This window comes from Columba livia, chromosome 8, assembly GCF_036013475.1.
Source record: "Columba livia isolate bColLiv1 breed racing homer chromosome 8, bColLiv1.pat.W.v2, whole genome shotgun sequence".
In the NCBI taxonomy this organism is placed as follows: Eukaryota; Metazoa; Chordata; class Aves; order Columbiformes; family Columbidae; genus Columba; species Columba livia.
This window is the reverse complement of record NC_088609.1, coordinates 24,695,146-24,715,219: the sequence shown is the minus strand read 5'-3', so window position 1 is coordinate 24,715,219 and position 20,074 is coordinate 24,695,146. Positions and strand designations below refer to the sequence as shown.

At 40.1% G+C, this 20,074-nt stretch overlaps 1 protein-coding gene and 1 long non-coding RNA gene across 4 annotated transcripts in view; one reads left to right on the top strand and one right to left on the bottom strand.

The window, feature by feature from the left end:
- LOC110361442 (uncharacterized) overlaps positions 1 to 20,074 on the bottom strand; it is a 104,887-nt gene that overhangs the window by 39,960 nt on the left and 44,853 nt on the right. Inside the window, exon 3 of the long non-coding RNA XR_010474378.1 lies at positions 11,690 to 11,766. This is a non-coding gene — a long non-coding RNA (uncharacterized LOC110361442). The remainder of the gene's footprint in view (positions 1 to 11,689; positions 11,767 to 20,074) is intronic.
- On the top strand, positions 1,549 to 19,191 carry EPHX4 (epoxide hydrolase 4). Of its 3 annotated transcripts, none has more exons than XM_065072628.1 (8): positions 1,549 to 1,567; positions 5,011 to 5,096; positions 5,786 to 5,873; positions 8,482 to 8,639; positions 10,699 to 10,827; positions 12,841 to 12,944; positions 13,856 to 14,004; positions 18,264 to 19,191. In XM_065072628.1, exons 2-8 carry the CDS (start codon positions 5,033 to 5,035, stop codon positions 18,496 to 18,498), a joined length of 927 nt encoding a protein of 308 aa, XP_064928700.1. In that variant the 5' UTR covers positions 1,549 to 1,567; positions 5,011 to 5,032; the 3' UTR covers positions 18,499 to 19,191. The 3 variants fall into 3 exon arrangements, with proteins under 3 accessions (XP_064928700.1, XP_021149936.2, XP_064928699.1); XM_065072627.1 differs by lacking the exon at positions 1,549 to 1,567 and adding an exon at positions 2,043 to 2,265; XM_021294261.2 differs by lacking the exons at positions 1,549 to 1,567; positions 5,786 to 5,873 and adding an exon at positions 1,695 to 2,265.

The following is a 20,074-nucleotide window of genomic DNA, read 5'->3' as shown; positions in this document are numbered from 1 at the left end:
AAAAGGTTATTTAGCACAAAGTCTGATGTATAAAAAATTAGCTGTATGCTAATCCTAGAGTTGGTGGTATGAGTAATCCGAGCACGAACGGAAGGCTCAAGCTTGGTGTAGGAATGATTCATATAATCCTACGGGAGTCTGTAGAGATTGGTGTCTTGACTGAATCATCAGCTTCTGATGTTGTTTCTTCTCTTCTTGCCCAAGAGAAGGAAAGGAGCCTTAAACAGCCCAGTAGCCTGACAAAGCTCCTGGCCTTAAGTCTGTAGGGCTCACACTGCAACAATGAGCAGAGATGGTGAAACCGGCATTAATCCTGTCACTGCCTTCAACAGGACTAGGATTCAACATCAGTGTCTATATCTGTAAGTCTGGATTTAGAACAAGTAGGAGAAAGCATGTGGTATGTTACAAAAAAAAATAAGTCTACAAACCGTGTTCTATGCACAGCAAAAAATTATACGTATTCTGTCTAAATGCAAGCTTATCAATTTTGGTTTTTGTTTAAATAGCTCATTAGTTTACACATCTTAGAATTAACAGATGCATGATGTCTTTGTATCAGCTTCTACTTGCACTACTGGACAGAGCAAAAACAATTTCCTAGAAATTAAGTTCTAATTCTCTAAACTCACCTGGACCAAGAAGAAATGTTGGTCTTTGTCAAATTTTAGTAAAATTTGGCAACATCCCCCCCCTGAAAAGGCAGGCAGTTGCACACAGGCCTATGTTATCAGCTGTGGCTCTCGTGTGACCTCTACAAGTCTCAAACCTGCCTTTACCCTCCAGTATGAGAAGCAAGGGGTTTAGATCAAGGAGTAAAAGTGAGCAGGCTCTGCAGTGAGTTGGATCAGGATCTGTCAGGATTTGACACGCAAGCTCAATTCTACTTGTCAGCAACTACTCCATTCACATTTCGTTATCCCTCAGAACTAATATACCGTAATTTTTCACCACTTGCATTTTTATCACATGTAAAATCAATCACTTAATATACTTATGCTGCTTCTTACAATTTTGGATTGCATGAACCATTCCCATTCTAAATTAGCCTTTATCCTGCATATCAGTCAGTTAATACAAGACAGATGCTGACAGAAGCATTTCTTCTTATCCAGCATCTATGGCCCTGTATGTGGCTGCGATTCCTTGGCTTTTGCATGTGGCAATTTACAACTGATGGACAGGCATAAGAGCGTTCAGCTTCTAATGTCAGCCTTGGGTGGTTGAGATCTCAGTACTAAATAACTCTGGAACAGAGTAATAATAATCTAACTTGCCCTTCTAGTGTATTTCTCTATTAGAATAAGTTAAATTTTAAATATCCGTATCTTTTAAGAAATATTAATAGAATGTAATAGCTAATATTGTAATACATGTTAAAAAACAGCTTAAATGGCTAACAGTGAAGCAGCAGTGAAAGAACGTATGGTCTTGGAAAATAGTGAATTGCAACTGCACAGCTACATGTCTATAAGTCCTCTCACGGGTCAATCGGGTAGGTGCGACCAAGTACGTGACTGGCGTAGCCAAAGCAAGCGCCTGCAAGGACCTCTAGCAGGGACCAGAGGTGAGGCTGTCCCGCGTACCCCAGACGCGCGTTTGGCAATGACATTTCGAGTGAGTTTTGGGGCGTTTGGCAGCTCTGTCAGAGCACACAGCTGACAGCCCCGCTCCTTCGCTCTGGGGACAGTTTCTCGTTATTTCACCGCGAAATACTTGGGGGGGGAAGAGCTCTCCGCGGCCGAGCTGCTGGGCGCACCCCCGGCCGCAGCACCGCCGCCCCCAAGCGCTGCCCGTGGCCTAGCGAGCCCGGGCCGCCGCTCGGGCGCAGCGCAGCCGGGGCCGCGGCAGACGGGCGGGGCGGGCGGCGCGGCGCTGTGCCGGGCGAGGGCCGCGGGGGGCCGCGGGGCGGGCGCGCCGCCGCTCCCGGTGCTGCCGCTCGCGGTGCCTCCGCTCGGGCGGCTCCTGGCGGCGGAGGCGCTCCGAGTCCCTCCCGGCCAGCGGGAACGGTGGCGGGGCCCGATGGCGAGACCTGGCGCTGCGTGCCCGCCGCCCGCCCGCCGGGTGATGGTGGCCGCTCGGGCGCTGCTGTTCTGGGCGCTGGTGTACAGCTACTGTGGGCTGTGCGCCTGCATCGCCGGGCTGCGGCTGCTCTGGAGCATCGGCCGGCGGCCGGGCGAGACCTTCCGCTGGGTGGTGCGGGAGAACCCCCCTGCCTGCCTCAACGATCCCTCCCTGGGCACCCACTGCTACGTCCGGATCAAGGTGAGGGCTCGGGCGGGGGCAGCGGGGGCGGCACCCCTGCGTGCATCCCTCCGGTGCGTGTGCAGGGCACCGTGCGTGCTCTCCTATGCATGCGTGTGCGCGGCTACCCGTGCATGCCTTCCTTTGCATGCTCGCACACCTGCGCGCATACATGTGCCTGCCTGCGCCAGCCCCGGGAAGCGGAGCCGTGCCCGGCCGGGCCCGCTGGGGTCCGCCGGGAGGGGCCGCAGGCCCGGCCCGGCTGCTACGGGAGAAGTGGTGCCCGGCGGGCTAGGGTTCGGGGAGCGGGTGAGGCGCTCCCCGGCCCTGGGTGTCCCGCACCCGGCGTGCGGTACGTGCCCGTCGCTCCCCACCCCTGCCGTGCTCTCCCTGTTGTTTATGGTTTGCTCAGTTGCACCTGGGAGCCTCTTTCGTGCATCAGGCTCGCAGGGAAAACGTCGAGTAAAAACAGAAGTCCTGTCTCTAAGGTTTGTACACTTAAAGCCACTAGTCAATTATTATATGCATCTCAGATCTCTACCTGTGATTTGCTTCTCCACCTAATGCTCTAAATTAAGTTATATTGGCTTGGTTTCTTTTGCAATTACAGTTGAACAAAGAATACACTGCCAGTTTTGTCAGGTGTTATTTGTAATACAATGAGCACAAAGTTCTGAGGGATCTGTGCAGATGATTTTGTGCTAAGCAGTACTAAAATGAATTATTAAGCCTCATTACTTGCTTGGGTTTTTTTGTGTTTTGTTTTGTTTTTTTTTTAAATCTATCATTAGGAGGCATGTGCGTGGTTTTTTACTCATATGCCACATTCATTTTTCCTACAGCACCAACCAGTAAATGGCTGGGTTGCTGGGGAAGTGTGGGGTGTGACTGTAATAAAAGGGTATTGGAGGGAAAATCAAATTGCTGTCAATACAACAGGATCATTCCTTTCAGGAAATATGAAACCCTCTTGCTGCTGGAGAGCAGCCAGCTAGTGTGTTACTTTCCCAATGCATGTATCCTACAGATCTGTGCAGATTCAAGAAAACAAAAAAGTCTGTTTCAGAAAAGATGGCAACATCCTGTCTCTGCTTTGGGAGGCAGAAAAAAGGGAACAGAAAGGAACTACTGAAAAACTAGAGGATGGGCTTTGTTTGGGGCATGTGGCACTTAAACTGCTGCTGTGCAAGTGGTGATTGAATATGAGTGAAGGGGACGTCCTTAGAAGCAATAAACAGATTAAAATAAAACATTGACGGTAAATCCCTAGAGGACACTGAGAGACATGGAATGGAGGAGGGCTCACCCACTGCTCACTACATTGAGAAGAGAAACTGGAAGGAAACTGAGAAACTTCTGCTTTAAGTATAAAAGGATCAAAGGCAGAGTGATATGGAGAATGGTAAAGATGATGTAATGGCCCTAAGATTTACTAGGAAGAGATCATTAAGTACTTATAAACACACAGATACTTTTCTCTCTTTTATCATTATTGTTAGAGGAAAAATATCAGTGAAATTTTGGGCAGAACTGAGCAAAAAGTCCCTAGTATATCCATAGCCAGTATAAAAAACCGCCAGATGTTTCCTTTTCAGCGCCTTTTCAAGAATGAAGACCTAAGTTAATGATTTTGTAGCTGATTAGTGACTTAGCAGTAATGAAGTAGCTCGGACAATTTGAAGCATCTCTGGCAAGGAAAACTTTTTTCTATGCATTTGTGATCCTTAGCATAATAAAAGCTCTTGATGTACACCGAAGGCACAGGGTTTTCCTTCCCTCTTTAAAATAGCAGAGACAATGAGGGCTCTGACATCTGTCCAGGAGCTGTACAGCCTTTCTTCCTGCAGTTTCCTTCACATGACTTCTAAACAGTGTGTTGCATTTTGTGAGCTCTTTCCCAACTTCTGTATCCACTTCTGTGCCAGAATTCAGTAAACCCTCTAGGTTGTAATTTCAGCTCATTTAAATTCTACTGGATTTGACCTTGAGTTGGTGTAAGCTTGTGTGTATCTACTCCTTTCAATGGCACTTCAGTGTTCAGCCTCTGCGCGGCTAACAATAAGTAACTTGCCTGCTGGTAATTCTCATAAGACCCATTTTCTTAGAAGGGGCATCAGAAATAGTGACTAAAAACAGGGTAGAATATAAGATTATAACATTAAGGTTTTCTTTTCTGAAGCAAGTCTGAAACTTTGAACAGAAAAATTAAGCAAAAATCACTTACTTTCTAGTTACTTAATTTTGATTGCTTTTGGTTCTTAAGAATCCACGCAGTCCTTTATTGTGCCAAAATGCAACGTAACGGTTTTAAATAGTTGTATCATCTTACAAACTAACTGAAAGACTGGAAATGCATTTAAAGTATACTGTGTCTTGAAGTCTTTCCATAAAGCGCATGGCAGGTGTCCGTGTGAATGCAAGGTGCTAGGTCTGACAGTCTGCACTTCCCGGTCACCGTGCCAGGCGCTGCCCGTTCAGGGGTGAGCGTGCTCGTGGCTGAACTGGCAATAGTCACCACAGCCTGACCTGTGTTAAAGATGGTCCTCCTTTGAAGAAGCTGTGGCGGGATACTCAGCAGTGCCAGGTGTAGCACATACCTCATCTCAGAATCGCAGACGACTTCAGCTTCAAAACCTGACAATTCGAAATTATTTTCCTGGGGTGATCCATAGTTTCTTAGAATATTGTCTGAAACCATATTCATTTTTAAATCCTAGTATAGCAGTCCTACACAGCAATAAAAACACACTTTTTCTCTTGTTTCAGGATTCAGGGTTAAGATTCCACTATGTGGCTGCTGGAGAAAGGGGTAAACCACTCATGCTGCTGCTTCATGGCTTTCCAGAATTCTGGTAAAACTCCCCACGTGCTTTTCTTGTATAAAAGAGAGTGCCTAAGACACCTGAGAGCGGTTGTCCCAGCTTAAGTATCCCCAGTGTGATCCATTTTATGTGTCTATGAGTGCTAACTAACGGCAAGCTAACACAAACAGTCTTTTTTGCATTGTCAACCCATTTTTCCCCAAGTATGTACAATTTCTTCAAACTTTGGGGAGGAATTGCTCATTTTAATGAATTTCTTGTTTGAATAACATTTGTACTAATATGGCTAAACTTATGAATTATAGCAGAAGGTGTTAAAATGAGGATCCATTATATGTCAAGTGCAATATGGATTGCTGAATTTATTAAAAATACTATACATTAACTTTTAACTGGGAGAAGGGAAGAAGAACTATGAGTTCTATAGGCTACTGTGCAGCCTAATTTCAGAGTGCTATTCAGGGAAAAAGGTTCTATTATTAGTTCATCATAAGATGAATGATGAATCAAACCCAATCCTAAATGTTTGTTTATAACAATGAAAAGCAGTCATGTGTCTAATGATTTAACTAAATTGCTCTGGCTGTCATTGCCAAGTTTATCTAGTGAAGCATGACTTACAGATCTTACACCGAAAAAACAATAAGGGAATAGCGGTAGTGGTGATGCCAGTAATTTAGCAAGTTAAACGATCCTTTTCCTTTCTGTTATAAACTCAGATATGGAGCTCGGCTCCACTGTTGGAACTGTGGTCTTTCAAGCTGGACTCAGGTCATACCGTGATAAATTGACCCAGATAAAACAGAGGTCAGTTCTTTTCCCTTAGCAATTTCCTATAGATAATAACAGCCTTGAAGATGATGGGAGAAAGTCATATTTATTTTAAGAAAATTTTTAAAGAAGTAAATTGGACTAATAATTACTATTTAAAAGGATTAAAACTGTAAACTTTGATTTAAAAGACAGATGGGGGGGGTTGCATATTCTATGCAAACATTATGCATACCTTGCATAATGCATTCTCTGACACAATAAGGTAGCTGAGACTACAGCTGATTTCCCCTACAGTGCGAATAGTAATGAAAAATTTTGCATTTTATGTATATCTTCTACTGAGGTCTGGTATATTATCTTCCAAAAGCAGAAAGCTATTCTTACAGTTTGGAATGGTGAGTCATGCTTTAAGTTATAGTTAATATATTGTATTATCTGGCCATTCAAAAGGAATGAATGAGAAACTGTTATATAGGTCATTTGGACCACCAGTAGCATAGTTTATATAACTGTTTTTAAAAAGAAGACTACATGCCAATAGTCTATAAAATATTCATGCTACCAATGCTGACGCTGGTTTGTTAATTCAATCAGTGAAGATTTTTTTTTAATACAAGAATAGACATTGTCCTGAGAGCACAAGATAAAATAATCACAATTTAAGAGATAATTTAAAATACCACATTTCTATCATTTGGCTTGGGAAAAAAAAAAAAAGGGTATGATTCACAGTTACAGTTCTTAATTATCACAAATCCTCTACCTTTGAATGTCTCAAGGTTATACATAGGACAACTATAACCAGACAATACTGACCACCTTAGTGAGTGAGGGAGACTGCCTGAAGATGAAAGATCACTTAAGAATATAACACACCAGAGCCATTAAGAGCTTTAGATGCCATAAGAACTTGAAAATTAATACCTATGTTGTGGAAAGACAATAATAAAATATTTGAAATTGGGCACAATGTGCCGGGTACCTATAAGACGTGTGTGTGAGCTACTAAATTTTGACCAAGCTGCCTTTCAGAAATAATGTGATGAGAAAGTCACAAAATAGTTTCCAGCATTCAGCCTTATGAAAATAAAAGCATTCACCAACAATTCCAAATTCTGCTTGCAAAGCAGTTCCCCAATAGTTAGATTTCATATCTAGTAAAAGGATTTCTTTGACCCATTTGGTAGGTCAGCCATTTCGTGACTGATGGACTGTTGTGAAAACAGATGATGGGGATAGCAAGCAGGCATTTTCTAAAAACAAAAATAGATTCTTTATTTATTTATGGGCCTCGTTGTTTCTTCTTACTGAAGTATACAGGATAGCTCCAACAGTTACCATGGCAAAATCAGCTTCCAAATCATTGTATAATGCCTTTAAAAATATCATTCTTGGAGATCTCAGATAAATCTTGTATTTGCATTCTATGGCACTGAAATTAAAGGTTCTGACTGTTCTGTTTATATGAATAGAAATTTCTATAATTAATGGATGTTACTGTAGTATTATTTACGTTCAAAATCTCTAATGGGCTGGAGACAAAGCTAAAGAGGAAGAGCCAATGGTCTGATACAGACACTGTTTGAATTAAGGTAGAATTCTGTGTATCACTGCTATGATTGTTGATGATCCAAATGTTTACATCATTTAGCTGCAGCTGTTGAAATGAGCAGAAGTAGAAGCTAGATCCTGTCACAGAGGGATGTAGTTGTCTAGAAGGATCACAGATTTTGTATCTGTTTCTATTACAGTGTAAGGTGAGGCCATGCCTGTCTTCATCCTGGCTACTCTGAAATTTATTTGGTGTCAATAACAGTTGAAGGGCAGGTAGTTCTTACAGGATGAGACCCACCATTTTCTTATTATTTTTGCTTCATAATGCACATCTGACATTACACACGGAATGTGGAATAGCACAGGCCTTTGCCTGAGTTCTTAATTTTGTATGTATTTTAACGTGGGTAATGTTACCATTTTTTTTTTGTAGAAACACAAGCAATGAAATACTTTGTGTAGTACCAGCACATTCAGAGATTGCTCTGGAGCAATTCCGGCTAAGAATAGAGACACAGATAAACGTGTACATAATATAAATCATATAAACTTCACTAAGTTAATTTGTTATTCATTGTATTTCTTTATTTGGTTTACTTAGTGTATGAATCATCTGACATTCCTTTTCTGAAAAGAAAAACCACATGCCTTGAGGCATGTTTCCCTACTTCATTAAAATGTGTGTGTGAGCAAGCCAGGGAGAAGAGAAAGCCTTTCAGACCTCACTTTTGTGATGATACTATGGCTCCGAGGAGAAACCAGAATCGTCCTCTGTGTGCTGGGGTCCATGCCTGCTTCCTCTGCAGCAAAGAGACATGCCGGGCTCCAGGAACTGTTGAAACACCCGGGCTCTGGCCATGGCCCCTTTCTGGCAGCTGCACTCCCTTCCTGGGGAATTCAAGGCGGGAGCACGAGACTGCTGGAGTCACAAAGGACCATCAGCATTACCACTGAGAGAAAAAAGAATCTCATTGCAAACAGAGCCGTACTCATTTACCCTCAGCTATTTGAGAGCAAAAGCATTGAGTGCATTTTGATATCATACTGCTTGACCTTATAACTCCAACTTTTTTTTCCCCTTTGTTAGGTATTCTTGGCGCCATCAATTGCGGGAATTTAAAAGTGAATATCGAGTGGTGGCCCTGGATTTGAGAGGTTATGGAGAAACAGATGCTCCTTCTCACAAAGAAAATTACAAGTTAGATTGCCTGATAACAGATATAAAGGATATTTTGGAATCTCTAGGTGCGTTAGTAGAAGACAAACTACTCAGCTCATAGATGACTTGATTTTCTGGGAAAAATTCCATAAAGATGTAGTAATGATTTATTTTAAAACTGCATTTTAAAAATATATATACACGTTACAGCTATGTATAGATATAAGTCTAAGGATATTCACATTTTATGGAGTATTATCAATTAAAAAGGTTTGGTTTTTAATAATGATGTATATGTCGGTATAAACAATAGGGAAAAAAGATTTTCCATAATGAGTTTAAAAATAATGTTCCCTATGTGCTGTCAAATCCAGCAGTACAAACCTATGGTCTTTTCCCTAATAAGGTCTTTGCTCACTCCTAACCATTGCACGTAGAGGATAATCTTCCGAATTGGAGTCCAATAGCACTTCCAGACCAAATAGCTTAAATCAGGTGATATTTTTCTTGCACAAACAAGACAGAATAAATATTGTAGGCTTTATAAAGATGATGACAGTACATCTGCTGTATTAAAAAAAAATCCCAAAATACTACTCCCGCACAGTAGTCAGTTCTCAAGAGCTGAATCATTCTGTCTTATACAACAGTGAGAAGAACAGAAGGGAGAACAAGAGACATATTGCTCCCTGTGGCAAATATATGGTGTAGCAGTCTAGAGCTGAAGTGGGTCTGCAAAATTTGCCCCTCCAGTTCAGTTTGCAGCCTCGCTGTTCTGGCGATAAATTGTGACACCTAATGGATGGTATTTCCCTTCCATACCAATAGTAAGACAAGGGATTACACTGTTATTCACGGAATCGTTTACATTCCCTGGATATTCCATGAGTAGTGAAACAACTTACTGCATTTCACATGAAGAAATAGTAAAGCAGTGATTCAAGTTATAAGGTTTGAATTTACGTCTTGCTTTGCTTGTGATGTTTGAATATTGTCAAAAAGATTGGGTGGGCAGTCCCCACACTGTGTTTATATTTTCCAACCTTGGCTGGCTGTGTTAATCTCCATGGTAATGCCATGGTTATGCCTGAGAAGTGCTCTCATCATAATTCAATTTCATAAGGATTTACAATTTTTTTGAAAAAGTATTTCTGGGGCTTGTTATCTTTGTTTGTTCTAACTGCAAGTTAAATTCTTCTGGAGAACTTGATTATCAAAAGCGCTCCAAAAGATTTCTATTCAGGAGGGGTTATAAGGTGCTTTGACAACTGTGTTCAATTTTATGTAACAATTCTAAACAGTTTGGCTTTTATGCCTTTCATTTGTAGTATATATGCTCAGCGTTACAATCCTCAAAGAGGAGTGTGATGGTATCTAGCACTATAGTATGTATTACAGCAGTGGCTGAAGGAGGAATGGTTAGGCTTTCAAAAACACAGTCATGATTTTTCTCCCCCCTTATATTGCTGTTAAATTACCATTTTTATTGATGGAAGAATTATGTGAGTGCCAAGAACTTTAAAAATTGCCATCAAAACAGCATATGGAGAAAAGCTACAGACCTGCTAAGTATATAAATGTGTGTATTTATGTGTGTATATATACGCTATATATAAAGCTTTTAAGTATAACACCCACTTTTTACATAATGAGGATGTTCAGCGCTTAGATAACCTCCCTTATTCAGAAAAATTCTTAAGGCTAGTTTTGTTTAAGAGGGGCTCAGGAGATTGCTCGGTCTTTCTGTCTGCCATTTCAAACTCCAAACCCACTAGACATGATGAATATACATACATTAATTACAATGACTGCAAGTTGAACTGTACATCTAACCCTACATTGGCAAACATGTGAACAGGGTGGCCTTTTGGATACCAAGGAACTTTAGTTTGGTGTTGAGATAATACAGCTAAAGTGTAATTGAAGTCCAATTAAATAATTTTAATAAGTTGTTAATTGTTTAAGTGTAGTAGGGCACTATTTTCTTCTGGCCATTAGTAATGGAAGCAGTGCAGTATTAAATAGTTAGATTAATAAATGTGCTGGACCACCTATTTTTCCCAATAATGCTTTTACTGTCTGTGATAATTTGTACGGATACAAATTCCACTGAAATAAAAGCACAAATCTGTGTTTATGTGGTAGGATACAACAAGTGTGTGTTGATTGGCCATGACTGGGGAGGAATGATCGCTTGGTTAGTGGCAATATGTTACCCTGAAATGGTGACTAAGCTGATTGTGGTTAATTTCCCTCATCCTTCTGTGTTCACAGGTGAGTTATCTGCATGTTCATTAAGATTTTGTTAGCTTTGAGGTTGCTAAAGGAGAACAAGCTACTTGCCCCTTTAGATGTTCAGTAGGTAAGCTGCCAGTGCGCAGTGCCGTCTGGACTGTGTTTTATGAAGCAGTAAGGTATCAAGTATTTGACTTCTGGAAATAATTTATGGTAGGAAGTGGGAGTGCTTGCAACCAACCTTACTGATATTTTTCTTAATCCTTAAAGGTCTGCAAACATAATTTTCATACACATTAATCTGTTTTATAACACTTTGGCAGGATAAAATGCCCTGAACAGGAGTGTCTGTTGCATTATGCCTAGGTTAAGGCCTCACTGCATTATTAAATCTGCATAAAACAGCCTTTGTATAAATGTGAATCAGACATTAGAATTTAATGCCGATTTAGGTGACAAGTGACAATTTATGATCTTGTACAATATTCATTGGAACAAGACAGCCTTTGCAGACTACTTACCAGAGGCTCAGGAATGTACAGTAGTGAGCTGAAACAAGGATATAGGTGCACTAGCACCATTTGTTGTGTGACAGGCTTTGAGCTTGCAAAACATTTCACAGGGATTTGGTCAACATTCAGTAATTCAACTGAAAGTAGTATCTCACTAACTTTAATTTCTTCAGTTGCTGACCTTACCCTGTTTCCATTAAAAAGTCACCCCATTTCCCCAGAAAGAGTTAAGAATATTCAGTACAGCTTTGATTTTCATTTCAGTTCAATGTAAATCTCACCTTTTACCACCATGGAACCTGAACCATTCAAACATGTTCTCACAGTGTTCTTGGGCACCTTTCTAAGATATTAAAGAACATTTTGCCAGGTAGTTAAGCCTCACTTACCCAAGGAAAGGTCCGTTCACCATCACCTGAGCAAGCAGGAGCTTTTTGCAGCATTTCCACCGAGAGCAGGAGCCAGGCTGTATAGAAGACAAATACGTTTTATTATAATATTTGTTATTATTCGTTGGCTTATTTATTAAAGTACAAAATCTGTTCTGTAGCTTGATAAAGTCTCCCTAGATCAACTGTGTTCTACTGTGGATTAAATGAAAATACACAGTTTATAAATTGTGCAGAAAAGTGAAGTGAGAAGTGTCGATGGTCCATCAAGAGAAAATACAATAGGTGACACAATTAAGCATGTATAAGATATGAAAGCTTAGAAGATAGCTGATACTTCAGTTTACTTTGTTTTAAAATTCATTTTTATTCACTGTCAGAATGAATGTTTTAGAGATTATCTTCTATGTGGAGAGCACAATTTGCGTTCCTGAATTTGCTTGTGTAAAGGACAGGTTCTAGGCTTCTTGGCACCTGTGTACATTCTGTGGTTGCTTCAAGGAAGTTACATATTTGAATGTCAATGTTGGCTCTTGCAATTCATTGGAGACACAAAATGACAATTAAAAAAAAAAAATAAGATTAATGCAAATTTGGCTATAACATTTTCCTTTTATATATGCTTCTATGGCATTGAAAAGTGACACTCTGCAATCTTCATTACGGTTCTTGAAATTGCCAAGAAGATAACTGTTAGAAAAATTCTGTACTTTTGTGAACAGGATTGATGCTCTCTTTAGAATGTAAGTGGATTATAATCTACAGACTGCTGTTTGATGAGAGAAAGACTTGAAGACTTGTATTTATGCCTCTTATTCCAGAGCTGAAAAAAAATGCTGTAGACTAGGTAACAAACAGATCTCAAAGTGAAAACCTATCATGAGATTTACCTCTCCAGTGTCACTGCCCTCACCTAATCTTTGGCAGGCTTCTGGTGTGCTGACTGTTTCTATTAACGCATGTAAAACAAGTACATTTTAATGGCCCTATCATATACTTACTCCTGAAACAATAATCATCTTTTGTCACATAGCATGCTCTAACGTAATATTTTTAAAACATTTCTTTAAGTTTAAAAAATAGTAATATTAACAGTAATTTTGTTTGAGTCATCAGTTTTCATTTTTAATTCATGGGCATTTTTGTTTCAGAATACATTCTACGACATCCATCACAATTGATTAAATCTGGTTACTACTTCTTTTTCCAAATGCCATGGTTTCCTGAATTCATGTTTACAGTAAATGATTTCAAGGTGAGCAAAATGAGTGCTCTTGTTTATATATTTAACTGTGAGTGATGGAAGAATTACCACCTATGTTGATCCCTTCTGCTGTAGTTATAATTACTGGAAAAAATACGGAGCTTTCTGACTTTTCTGCTTAAGCTTTATATATTTTTATAAAGTAGGCTGTAAGTACATAGAGTCTATGAGATTAACTCTTGCTTTTGCATTTCTGGGAGGCGTCCAGGTACATGCTTTTAACATCCAGCACTACAGTGCATTATTCCACCTAGACAGGCAGCTGGTTGTACTTGTACCCACGCCAGTGGGACACTGTGGTGCCTGGGGAACTCCCGCTGACTTATCCGAGGTTCCTGTGTGTGGCGGGACATCCTCTTGTCCCTCAGAGCCCGCCGCAGGGCAGGCAGCCCGGGAGTTCGGGCATCAGATACAGCCAGGTGATTCATTTTGCCTGAGGAACCAACAAGGCCAACACCTTGTGCAGCCTTCAAAAATAAGTACAAGCATATGAAAGGGAAAAGCAGGTGCAGGCATCCATCCTCCTCCAGGGATACAGCCCAGGGCGGCAGGCTGGGGAGGTTCTGGATGGTTCTGCCTCGCGCCCTGTCGCTGCAGGAGCGCAGCCCAAAGCAGAGCCTGTGTCTGTGCTGGGCAGCCCTGACACCCCCAGCTGCTCAGGGCTCAGAGCTGAGAGATGTGCTAATACTGCTATTTGCCTGTCCTTGAGTATTCTAAAGTCAGTTATACCAGAAATAAGCTTACCATATGCTTTATACACAACTCTCTAAAAAAGCATTTAAACCATTCATTGTACTTTAAACAAAGTATAAGTAGATTTTAGAAAAATATGTCCTGTTGAAGGAGAGAAAAAACATTTTCTAGTGATCTTATATGGTGGCTTTTTGTTCCTCCTCTTGTAGGTTCTGAAAAGTTTATTTACCAGCCAGGCCACTGGAATTGGAAGGAAAGGCTGCAGATTAACAGCAGAGGATATTGAAGCTTATCTCTATGTCTTTTCACAACCTGGAGCATTAACTGGACCCATTAATCATTACAGAAATATCTTCAGGTGAGTGGAACGTGCCGAAACAAGGTAAGATATTCTAGAGACCCCTGGAGGCCAAATCTGCTATTGCACCTTCTGCTGCTAGAGCTGAAGGAAAAAACCAAGACCTGTTTCTGAAGTCTCAGCAGGTAAGAGAGGCGCTCAGTGCCAGGTGGCGTGATGCAAAGTGAATTGACTGTGATATCCACACAGCCTGTGACACAGCCAGCCTGCAGAGAAGGAAAATCTTTGTTTCAAAATCTAATAAAGCAAAGACCATTCCTCATTCACAGAACCCATGGCAATCACAAAACTCCATCTCTGAATAATACTTACAAAATTAACATCAATTATTTGCATTACAGTTCATATTTAATAATAAGCTCTATGAAGAGCTTATTATTAGATAATACTACTAGATAATATCACACCCAAGTAAGTTACCCTCATTTGTAATTTTAAAGAACCATGTCTGACTTCAATTTTATTGTGTTTGGGCTGTTTTTTATAAAAAGGTGGGCTAGGTTTTTTGTAACTAAGCCTAAAACCAGCCCTAACTTGGGGGTTTTTGTTCCTGCATTGGTCTCATCAAACCCACTGGTAGCAGTAAGCACATATGACAGGGCACATGCACAAACTAAAACGGAGAAATAGTATCATAGTAGGAAATATTTTTACAAGATGAATATTTATTTTATTTTCTCTGTCAGTTTTTTAATGGCTTTAACTTTCCTGAAGGGAGTTGGCTTGGCCTTGGAGACCGATGCCACCTTAACAGGGCCAGAAGGTTTTTAACTCTGCATATACTCTACTTTTGACTTATAGCCCTAACTTAAAGGACTAAACCAGGAGGAGTGGAATTAAACTCTTTTTTTTTCTGTTACTGCTCCCAGTCTTCAACAGTGCTAAATCTCCTGCACGCATCTCTAACACAAGACCAGATTCCCAATATTCTTTTAAAATTACAATTCTCTTCCTTCCCTAAACTCACACAGCCAATTTTTGAAGTGGATTAACTTCTCATTTTCCCGGGTCCAAATTGAGTGCCACCTTTACTGTTCTTTCTATGCCTTCCTTGCTGTTGCTGCCAGGAGAGCAGTCGGCAGGGAAATACTGGGAGGAAAAGGGGATCTGAGGTAGGTGCTGACTTATACAGGCCAAGAGACAAAACTGGAATGGGAAAGTAGAGAGGTGGTATATCCTTTTGTAAATAATGTAACACGAAGCACAGACACCAATGGGGAATAAATGAGATGGCTGTGCTGGTACGAATATACTTATTTAAAGCCATGCAGAGGCTGTCCATGGGCAGTGGGGAGCTGGGGGCTGCTGGCCAGGGCGGGAGAGCCCTGAGCACCCTGAGCCTTGTTCTTCCATTGCCTCAGCACTGCGCGGCACTGAGTGTGCACGTTAACCAGGCGCTTCTCTGACAATAACAGTGAAACACCTGTGACAGCTGATAGCAGAATCGCTGTGGCATTCAGATGAGATCTAAATATACACAACTCTCATATTAACTATTGTTTCAGGCCTTTTCAGGCTAAAAAAAGCCTAGTATCAATTATTAATCAGAAATTATCTTCAGAGCTCTTTGTGTATGTTTGTGCATTGTTTGCTTTATTTGTCTAATGAAAGTATATCAGTCCTGAATTCAGAGAATATTGTTTTAGGTGGTATCAGCCACAGTGCAGCCAACTTTGGACTGGAAAGAAAAGACTGTGGTCTTCATTCAGTTCTTGCCACCAGTTCTGATGGTCATATGTTATGGGATGTGAATTATTAAATATTAAAACTGGATTGAAATTTTCACTTCCCTTCATATAAGCTCCTGAGCAGCACTTAGATGCTAATGACTTTTATTCACCGTGACTCCCAGTGGGCTGGCACTGGTGACCTGCATGTTAAAGGTTTCCAGCTCATTACCATCCACCTGGAGTTTCAGTCTTCAGAGCTTAATTGGCCTGGAAAGTTATTTCCAAAGAGATGATTGAAATCACCTACTTCATCCATCCATTACCAACACATCCTTGTATAAATAGCACAGAAGTTGTTCCCTTCACTATACTTCAGATACAAAAAATGTTGGAATAAAACTCATAAAGTTTTTGTATCATGCTTGGTTAAGAGAGATAGGTAAGCAGTTGAAGCTTGAATTTCTTCTGCTGTGCCATTTTTTAGAAAATGAGATTACTTCTCTTATAGCAGTTAAGAAGCACTTCAGTATTGGTTTACTGTAATAATAGTGCTGTAGGAAGGTTTGAGTCTGTTTTTCGAAGACTTAAACTTCACAAGTGGAACTTCCCTTTCTAGATGTGAAATCTACGTGATAATCCTTGTTAAAGGAGATTTGTAGAAACTTGAGGCATGATATAATGTCCCATATTCCAGACTGAAAAGAAATATAGTGTAGCTCATAGGCAATGAAAAATGACAGGTTGTTTATCTATGCAGTGTGCATAAAAAGCCCAGTGGAGTTTTCCTAAGTGAGGCTACAAATCTTGCAAAGCACTTAGACATGGAAGAAAAATATTAAACACTACAGTAGTGAAAAAATAGACATAGAAATAGTGAAGAGATCCAGAATACTGGATTTAAAAGCTAAAGTGATTAGTCTAAATGCACTGAATCAGATCATCAGATGACCAGTTTTTACAGCTGATACTATGGATAAGCTATGGTTCAGTGAGGGAGGTCAGGTTGGTTGAAAAATGAGATTTTAAATCCACTGCTAGGAAAGCCATTTTAAGAATTTTCCTACTTCATCAATCAAAATGAAATTAAATTATTATTTAAAGGGATCTTTAATATTTATTGACATTATGTATAAGTAAAGAGGAAGAATGTCTTCAAAGTCTTAATTTCTTTGTTTTATTTTAAACTAATACATTCCATCTTCTTTGTCTTTCCCTTTTCACAAAGCACAGTGTCTTAACTAACTCCTAAGTTTCAACCTAGCACTTAAGTTTGGCATAAAAATTTGTTCAGAAACAAAACATGTTTGAGCATTAATATAATAAGATTTGTATTGGATCAGATGGAATCTGTTTAAAATTGTCACAGCTAGGCTGTTATGATATGTGGCTAAGATTAAACAATTCAGGTATAAATTAGATAATTTTTTTAGTGTCGCTGGAATAAATTCTGGTGGGCTTATACAGTTTATGTTGAAATAGTCTTTCATATCTAGCTACTTGTATCTTTCCTAATGTCTACCTTTAAGATGAGAAAATATTTATAAAATATTCAATTTAAAGTAATCTATTAAGAAAAAATAGTAAGCTTTTACTGAAAGTTTAAATAGGCAATTGTGGTGGTTTAATTTTTATTAACATTTTACTTTCCAAGGGCTTTTCTTGAAGTATTCTTTAGATGTCTTGTAATGTATTTATCTTTAAATGCTTTCTGGACAGCCAAAGCTCTGGGTTGTGATGTTGCAGCTCTAAAGAGATTATGACTCCAGGAAAGGCAAATTTTTAAGGAAGTTTCTTTCACTGTACACAGATGTAGGTATGTAAGTCCAAGGCCTTCAAAAACTTACTGCAGCTCTTTGTAAATGGAATTCTGTTGTACTTTGAATGTTAACATGAATTTCATAGATGAGTGAATGTAACTAAATTCAGTTCAGCATTTTAGACATCAATGTTCTATAGAGTATCTTTTCTACAAATATTTTTATTTTTAGCTATACTACACAATATTTAACTTTGAGTAGGTCTGAAACACTCTAGCTGGGATCTTCCATAGTGACCAAAGATGGCAGCCTGCCATTTCCTGGCCAGCCGTATTTTGGGAAGGCAGTTTGTCGGCTCAGGTAGCTCAGTGCCTTGAACACTGTAGTCTAAACGTGATTCAAAGCACGGTATTTCATTAAAACCTACTCCCAGTAAATAATACAGGTGCAGAAATTTGCCATAGAATTCATCAACCAAGGGAAAGCCCCTGACCTACGAAATTCTGACCACATTCCCTTTTACAAAGGTCATGGGGCTCCTGAGCTGTGCATCACACTGAAGCATCGTTCATGTTCCAAAAACAAGACCTGCTGCAATCAACTGCTGATTACAGACATGTTACAGTAAAAGTATCTTCTAACAATTTTACCATCCTTAAAAGCAATCAAAGGACTTCATCACAGGAGTGTTTTCTTGGTATTGTAGAAGATATCTTGGAACCTAGAAAGCTTGCAATGAGATCCACTGTGTTGATTTCAAAAGTTGGCTGAAATCTGTCTTGGTGATGTTTTGTTAAAATAAGACCTAACTAAGTGTGTTTTATTTTTAAAGCTGCCTACCTTTGCAGCACCATGAAGTCATCATGCCAACCCTGCTGCTATGGGGAGAGAGAGATGTGTTCATGGAAGTTGAGATGGCAGAAATTACACGGATTTATGTTAAAAATCACTTCAGATTAACTATCTTGTCTGAAGCCAGTCATTGGCTCCAGCAGGATCAACCTGACATCGTGAACAAGTTGATATGGACCTTTCTAAAGGAAGAGACAACAAGGAAAAGAGAATGACTGTTTGTACATGTTTTGAGGGGTCTACATAAAAGCTCCTGAGATTTAAAAATTGTTATCAGGGCCATATTTCCAGCCTGCCTTCTATTTTGAGCTCTGTTAGAGGAAAGTGTTTTCAATGTACTGTACATTTGGACACTAATGTTACTGCTAAAAGAAGTAAGTATGAGAATATCTGATACTAACATTGGTTTTACCTGTATAATTGTATTTTGCACATAAAAACACCTGCCTTAAGATATATATGTATTTGTACAGAAAGAAAACCATGGAAAGTTGCTTGGTTTTGTTTTCTCCCTTGCTTTACAGTTTTAATGTGTGGTGCCTTTTACAAATTTATAATGAAACAATAGAGTGGTGCCATACTGAAGGAAGTTTGAGTTTTCATTCTTGATTAGCCTGACTTTTTTTAATGTATTTTACCATTAAACAGTAACCAACTCTTTTTATTATATATATTTTAGCATACTGAATGACCGAAAAACTTCTGGGCACATTTCTAGTCTTCAAGTGAATAATGATCTTGTTGTATTGTTGAATGCAGCTGCTTTGTGCGACGTGTTTTCTTTCTTGACTAAAAAATGGGAAACCTGTACACTCAACATGTCTGAACAAGAACAATGGAAAATTAAGATGTAACATGTATCAAAGCCACCTCTGTCTAATAAAATACAACTTACACTACTCCCTCTATCTGACTTCCTACAGAGAGATTTCTTATTGAAGCTAAGGATTGAGTCTGAGTAGCTCAAGTGTCTGTCCACTGTGCAGCCTTCTTCATGCTGTGATTGTTGTAGTGTCTTAGAAATAATGCCTCATTGTTGGTATTATCCTTCCTGTGTTAGCAACTACTGTTCTTGTCTCCAAGAACTGCTGCCAACTTCCTGTGTTTATAGGAGGAAGAGACACCATGATTATGGAAACAGAGGGTAGAATTAACTTGCAAGTGATGGCAGAGGAGAAGAAAACTGGAGGACAACCACAAAGAAAAAAGCAGCACAAAGCACAAGTTCCCGGAAGAGGTGAGTCACCTGCCTACACTATTTCCAAAGTCTCACTCTGCACCTGCAGAGCAAGTGCAGTGCCCTGGGAACAGGTGAGTACTGACAAGGACCCATCAGGGGAGGCAGTGGAGCCAGGTGGGCCTGAACCAACTGACCACACCAAGTAGATGACAGCTAACAGTTACTGAGGAGTCCCAGCAAGTCCCATTGTACTGCCTGGGTCATCTCATTTGAGCCAGGGTCTCCGGAACAGGTCATCCCCATGGTGAAGTGGCCGGGGCTGCTCTCAGCCAGGTATGAGCTAGAGGCTGCAATCTGCTTCCTCTCATGCAGTTCACAAAATCTGAGCAACAGTACTCTCACTACTGTGGTAATGGTCTTGATCTCACTCTTTCCATCTGTGGATATGGTACCTGGCTTTCAAGGATAGTTTTCCCCTTGAAAATTGTCAGCATTTATCAACTCAAATGGTTATATGCTGCTTGTACTTGGAAGCTGGAAAGGCTCTTCCCCGTCCCCAAAGGGTGTTGTAGAGTGACTGTTATCACCTATGTAGCAGTTCAGTTCCTTGT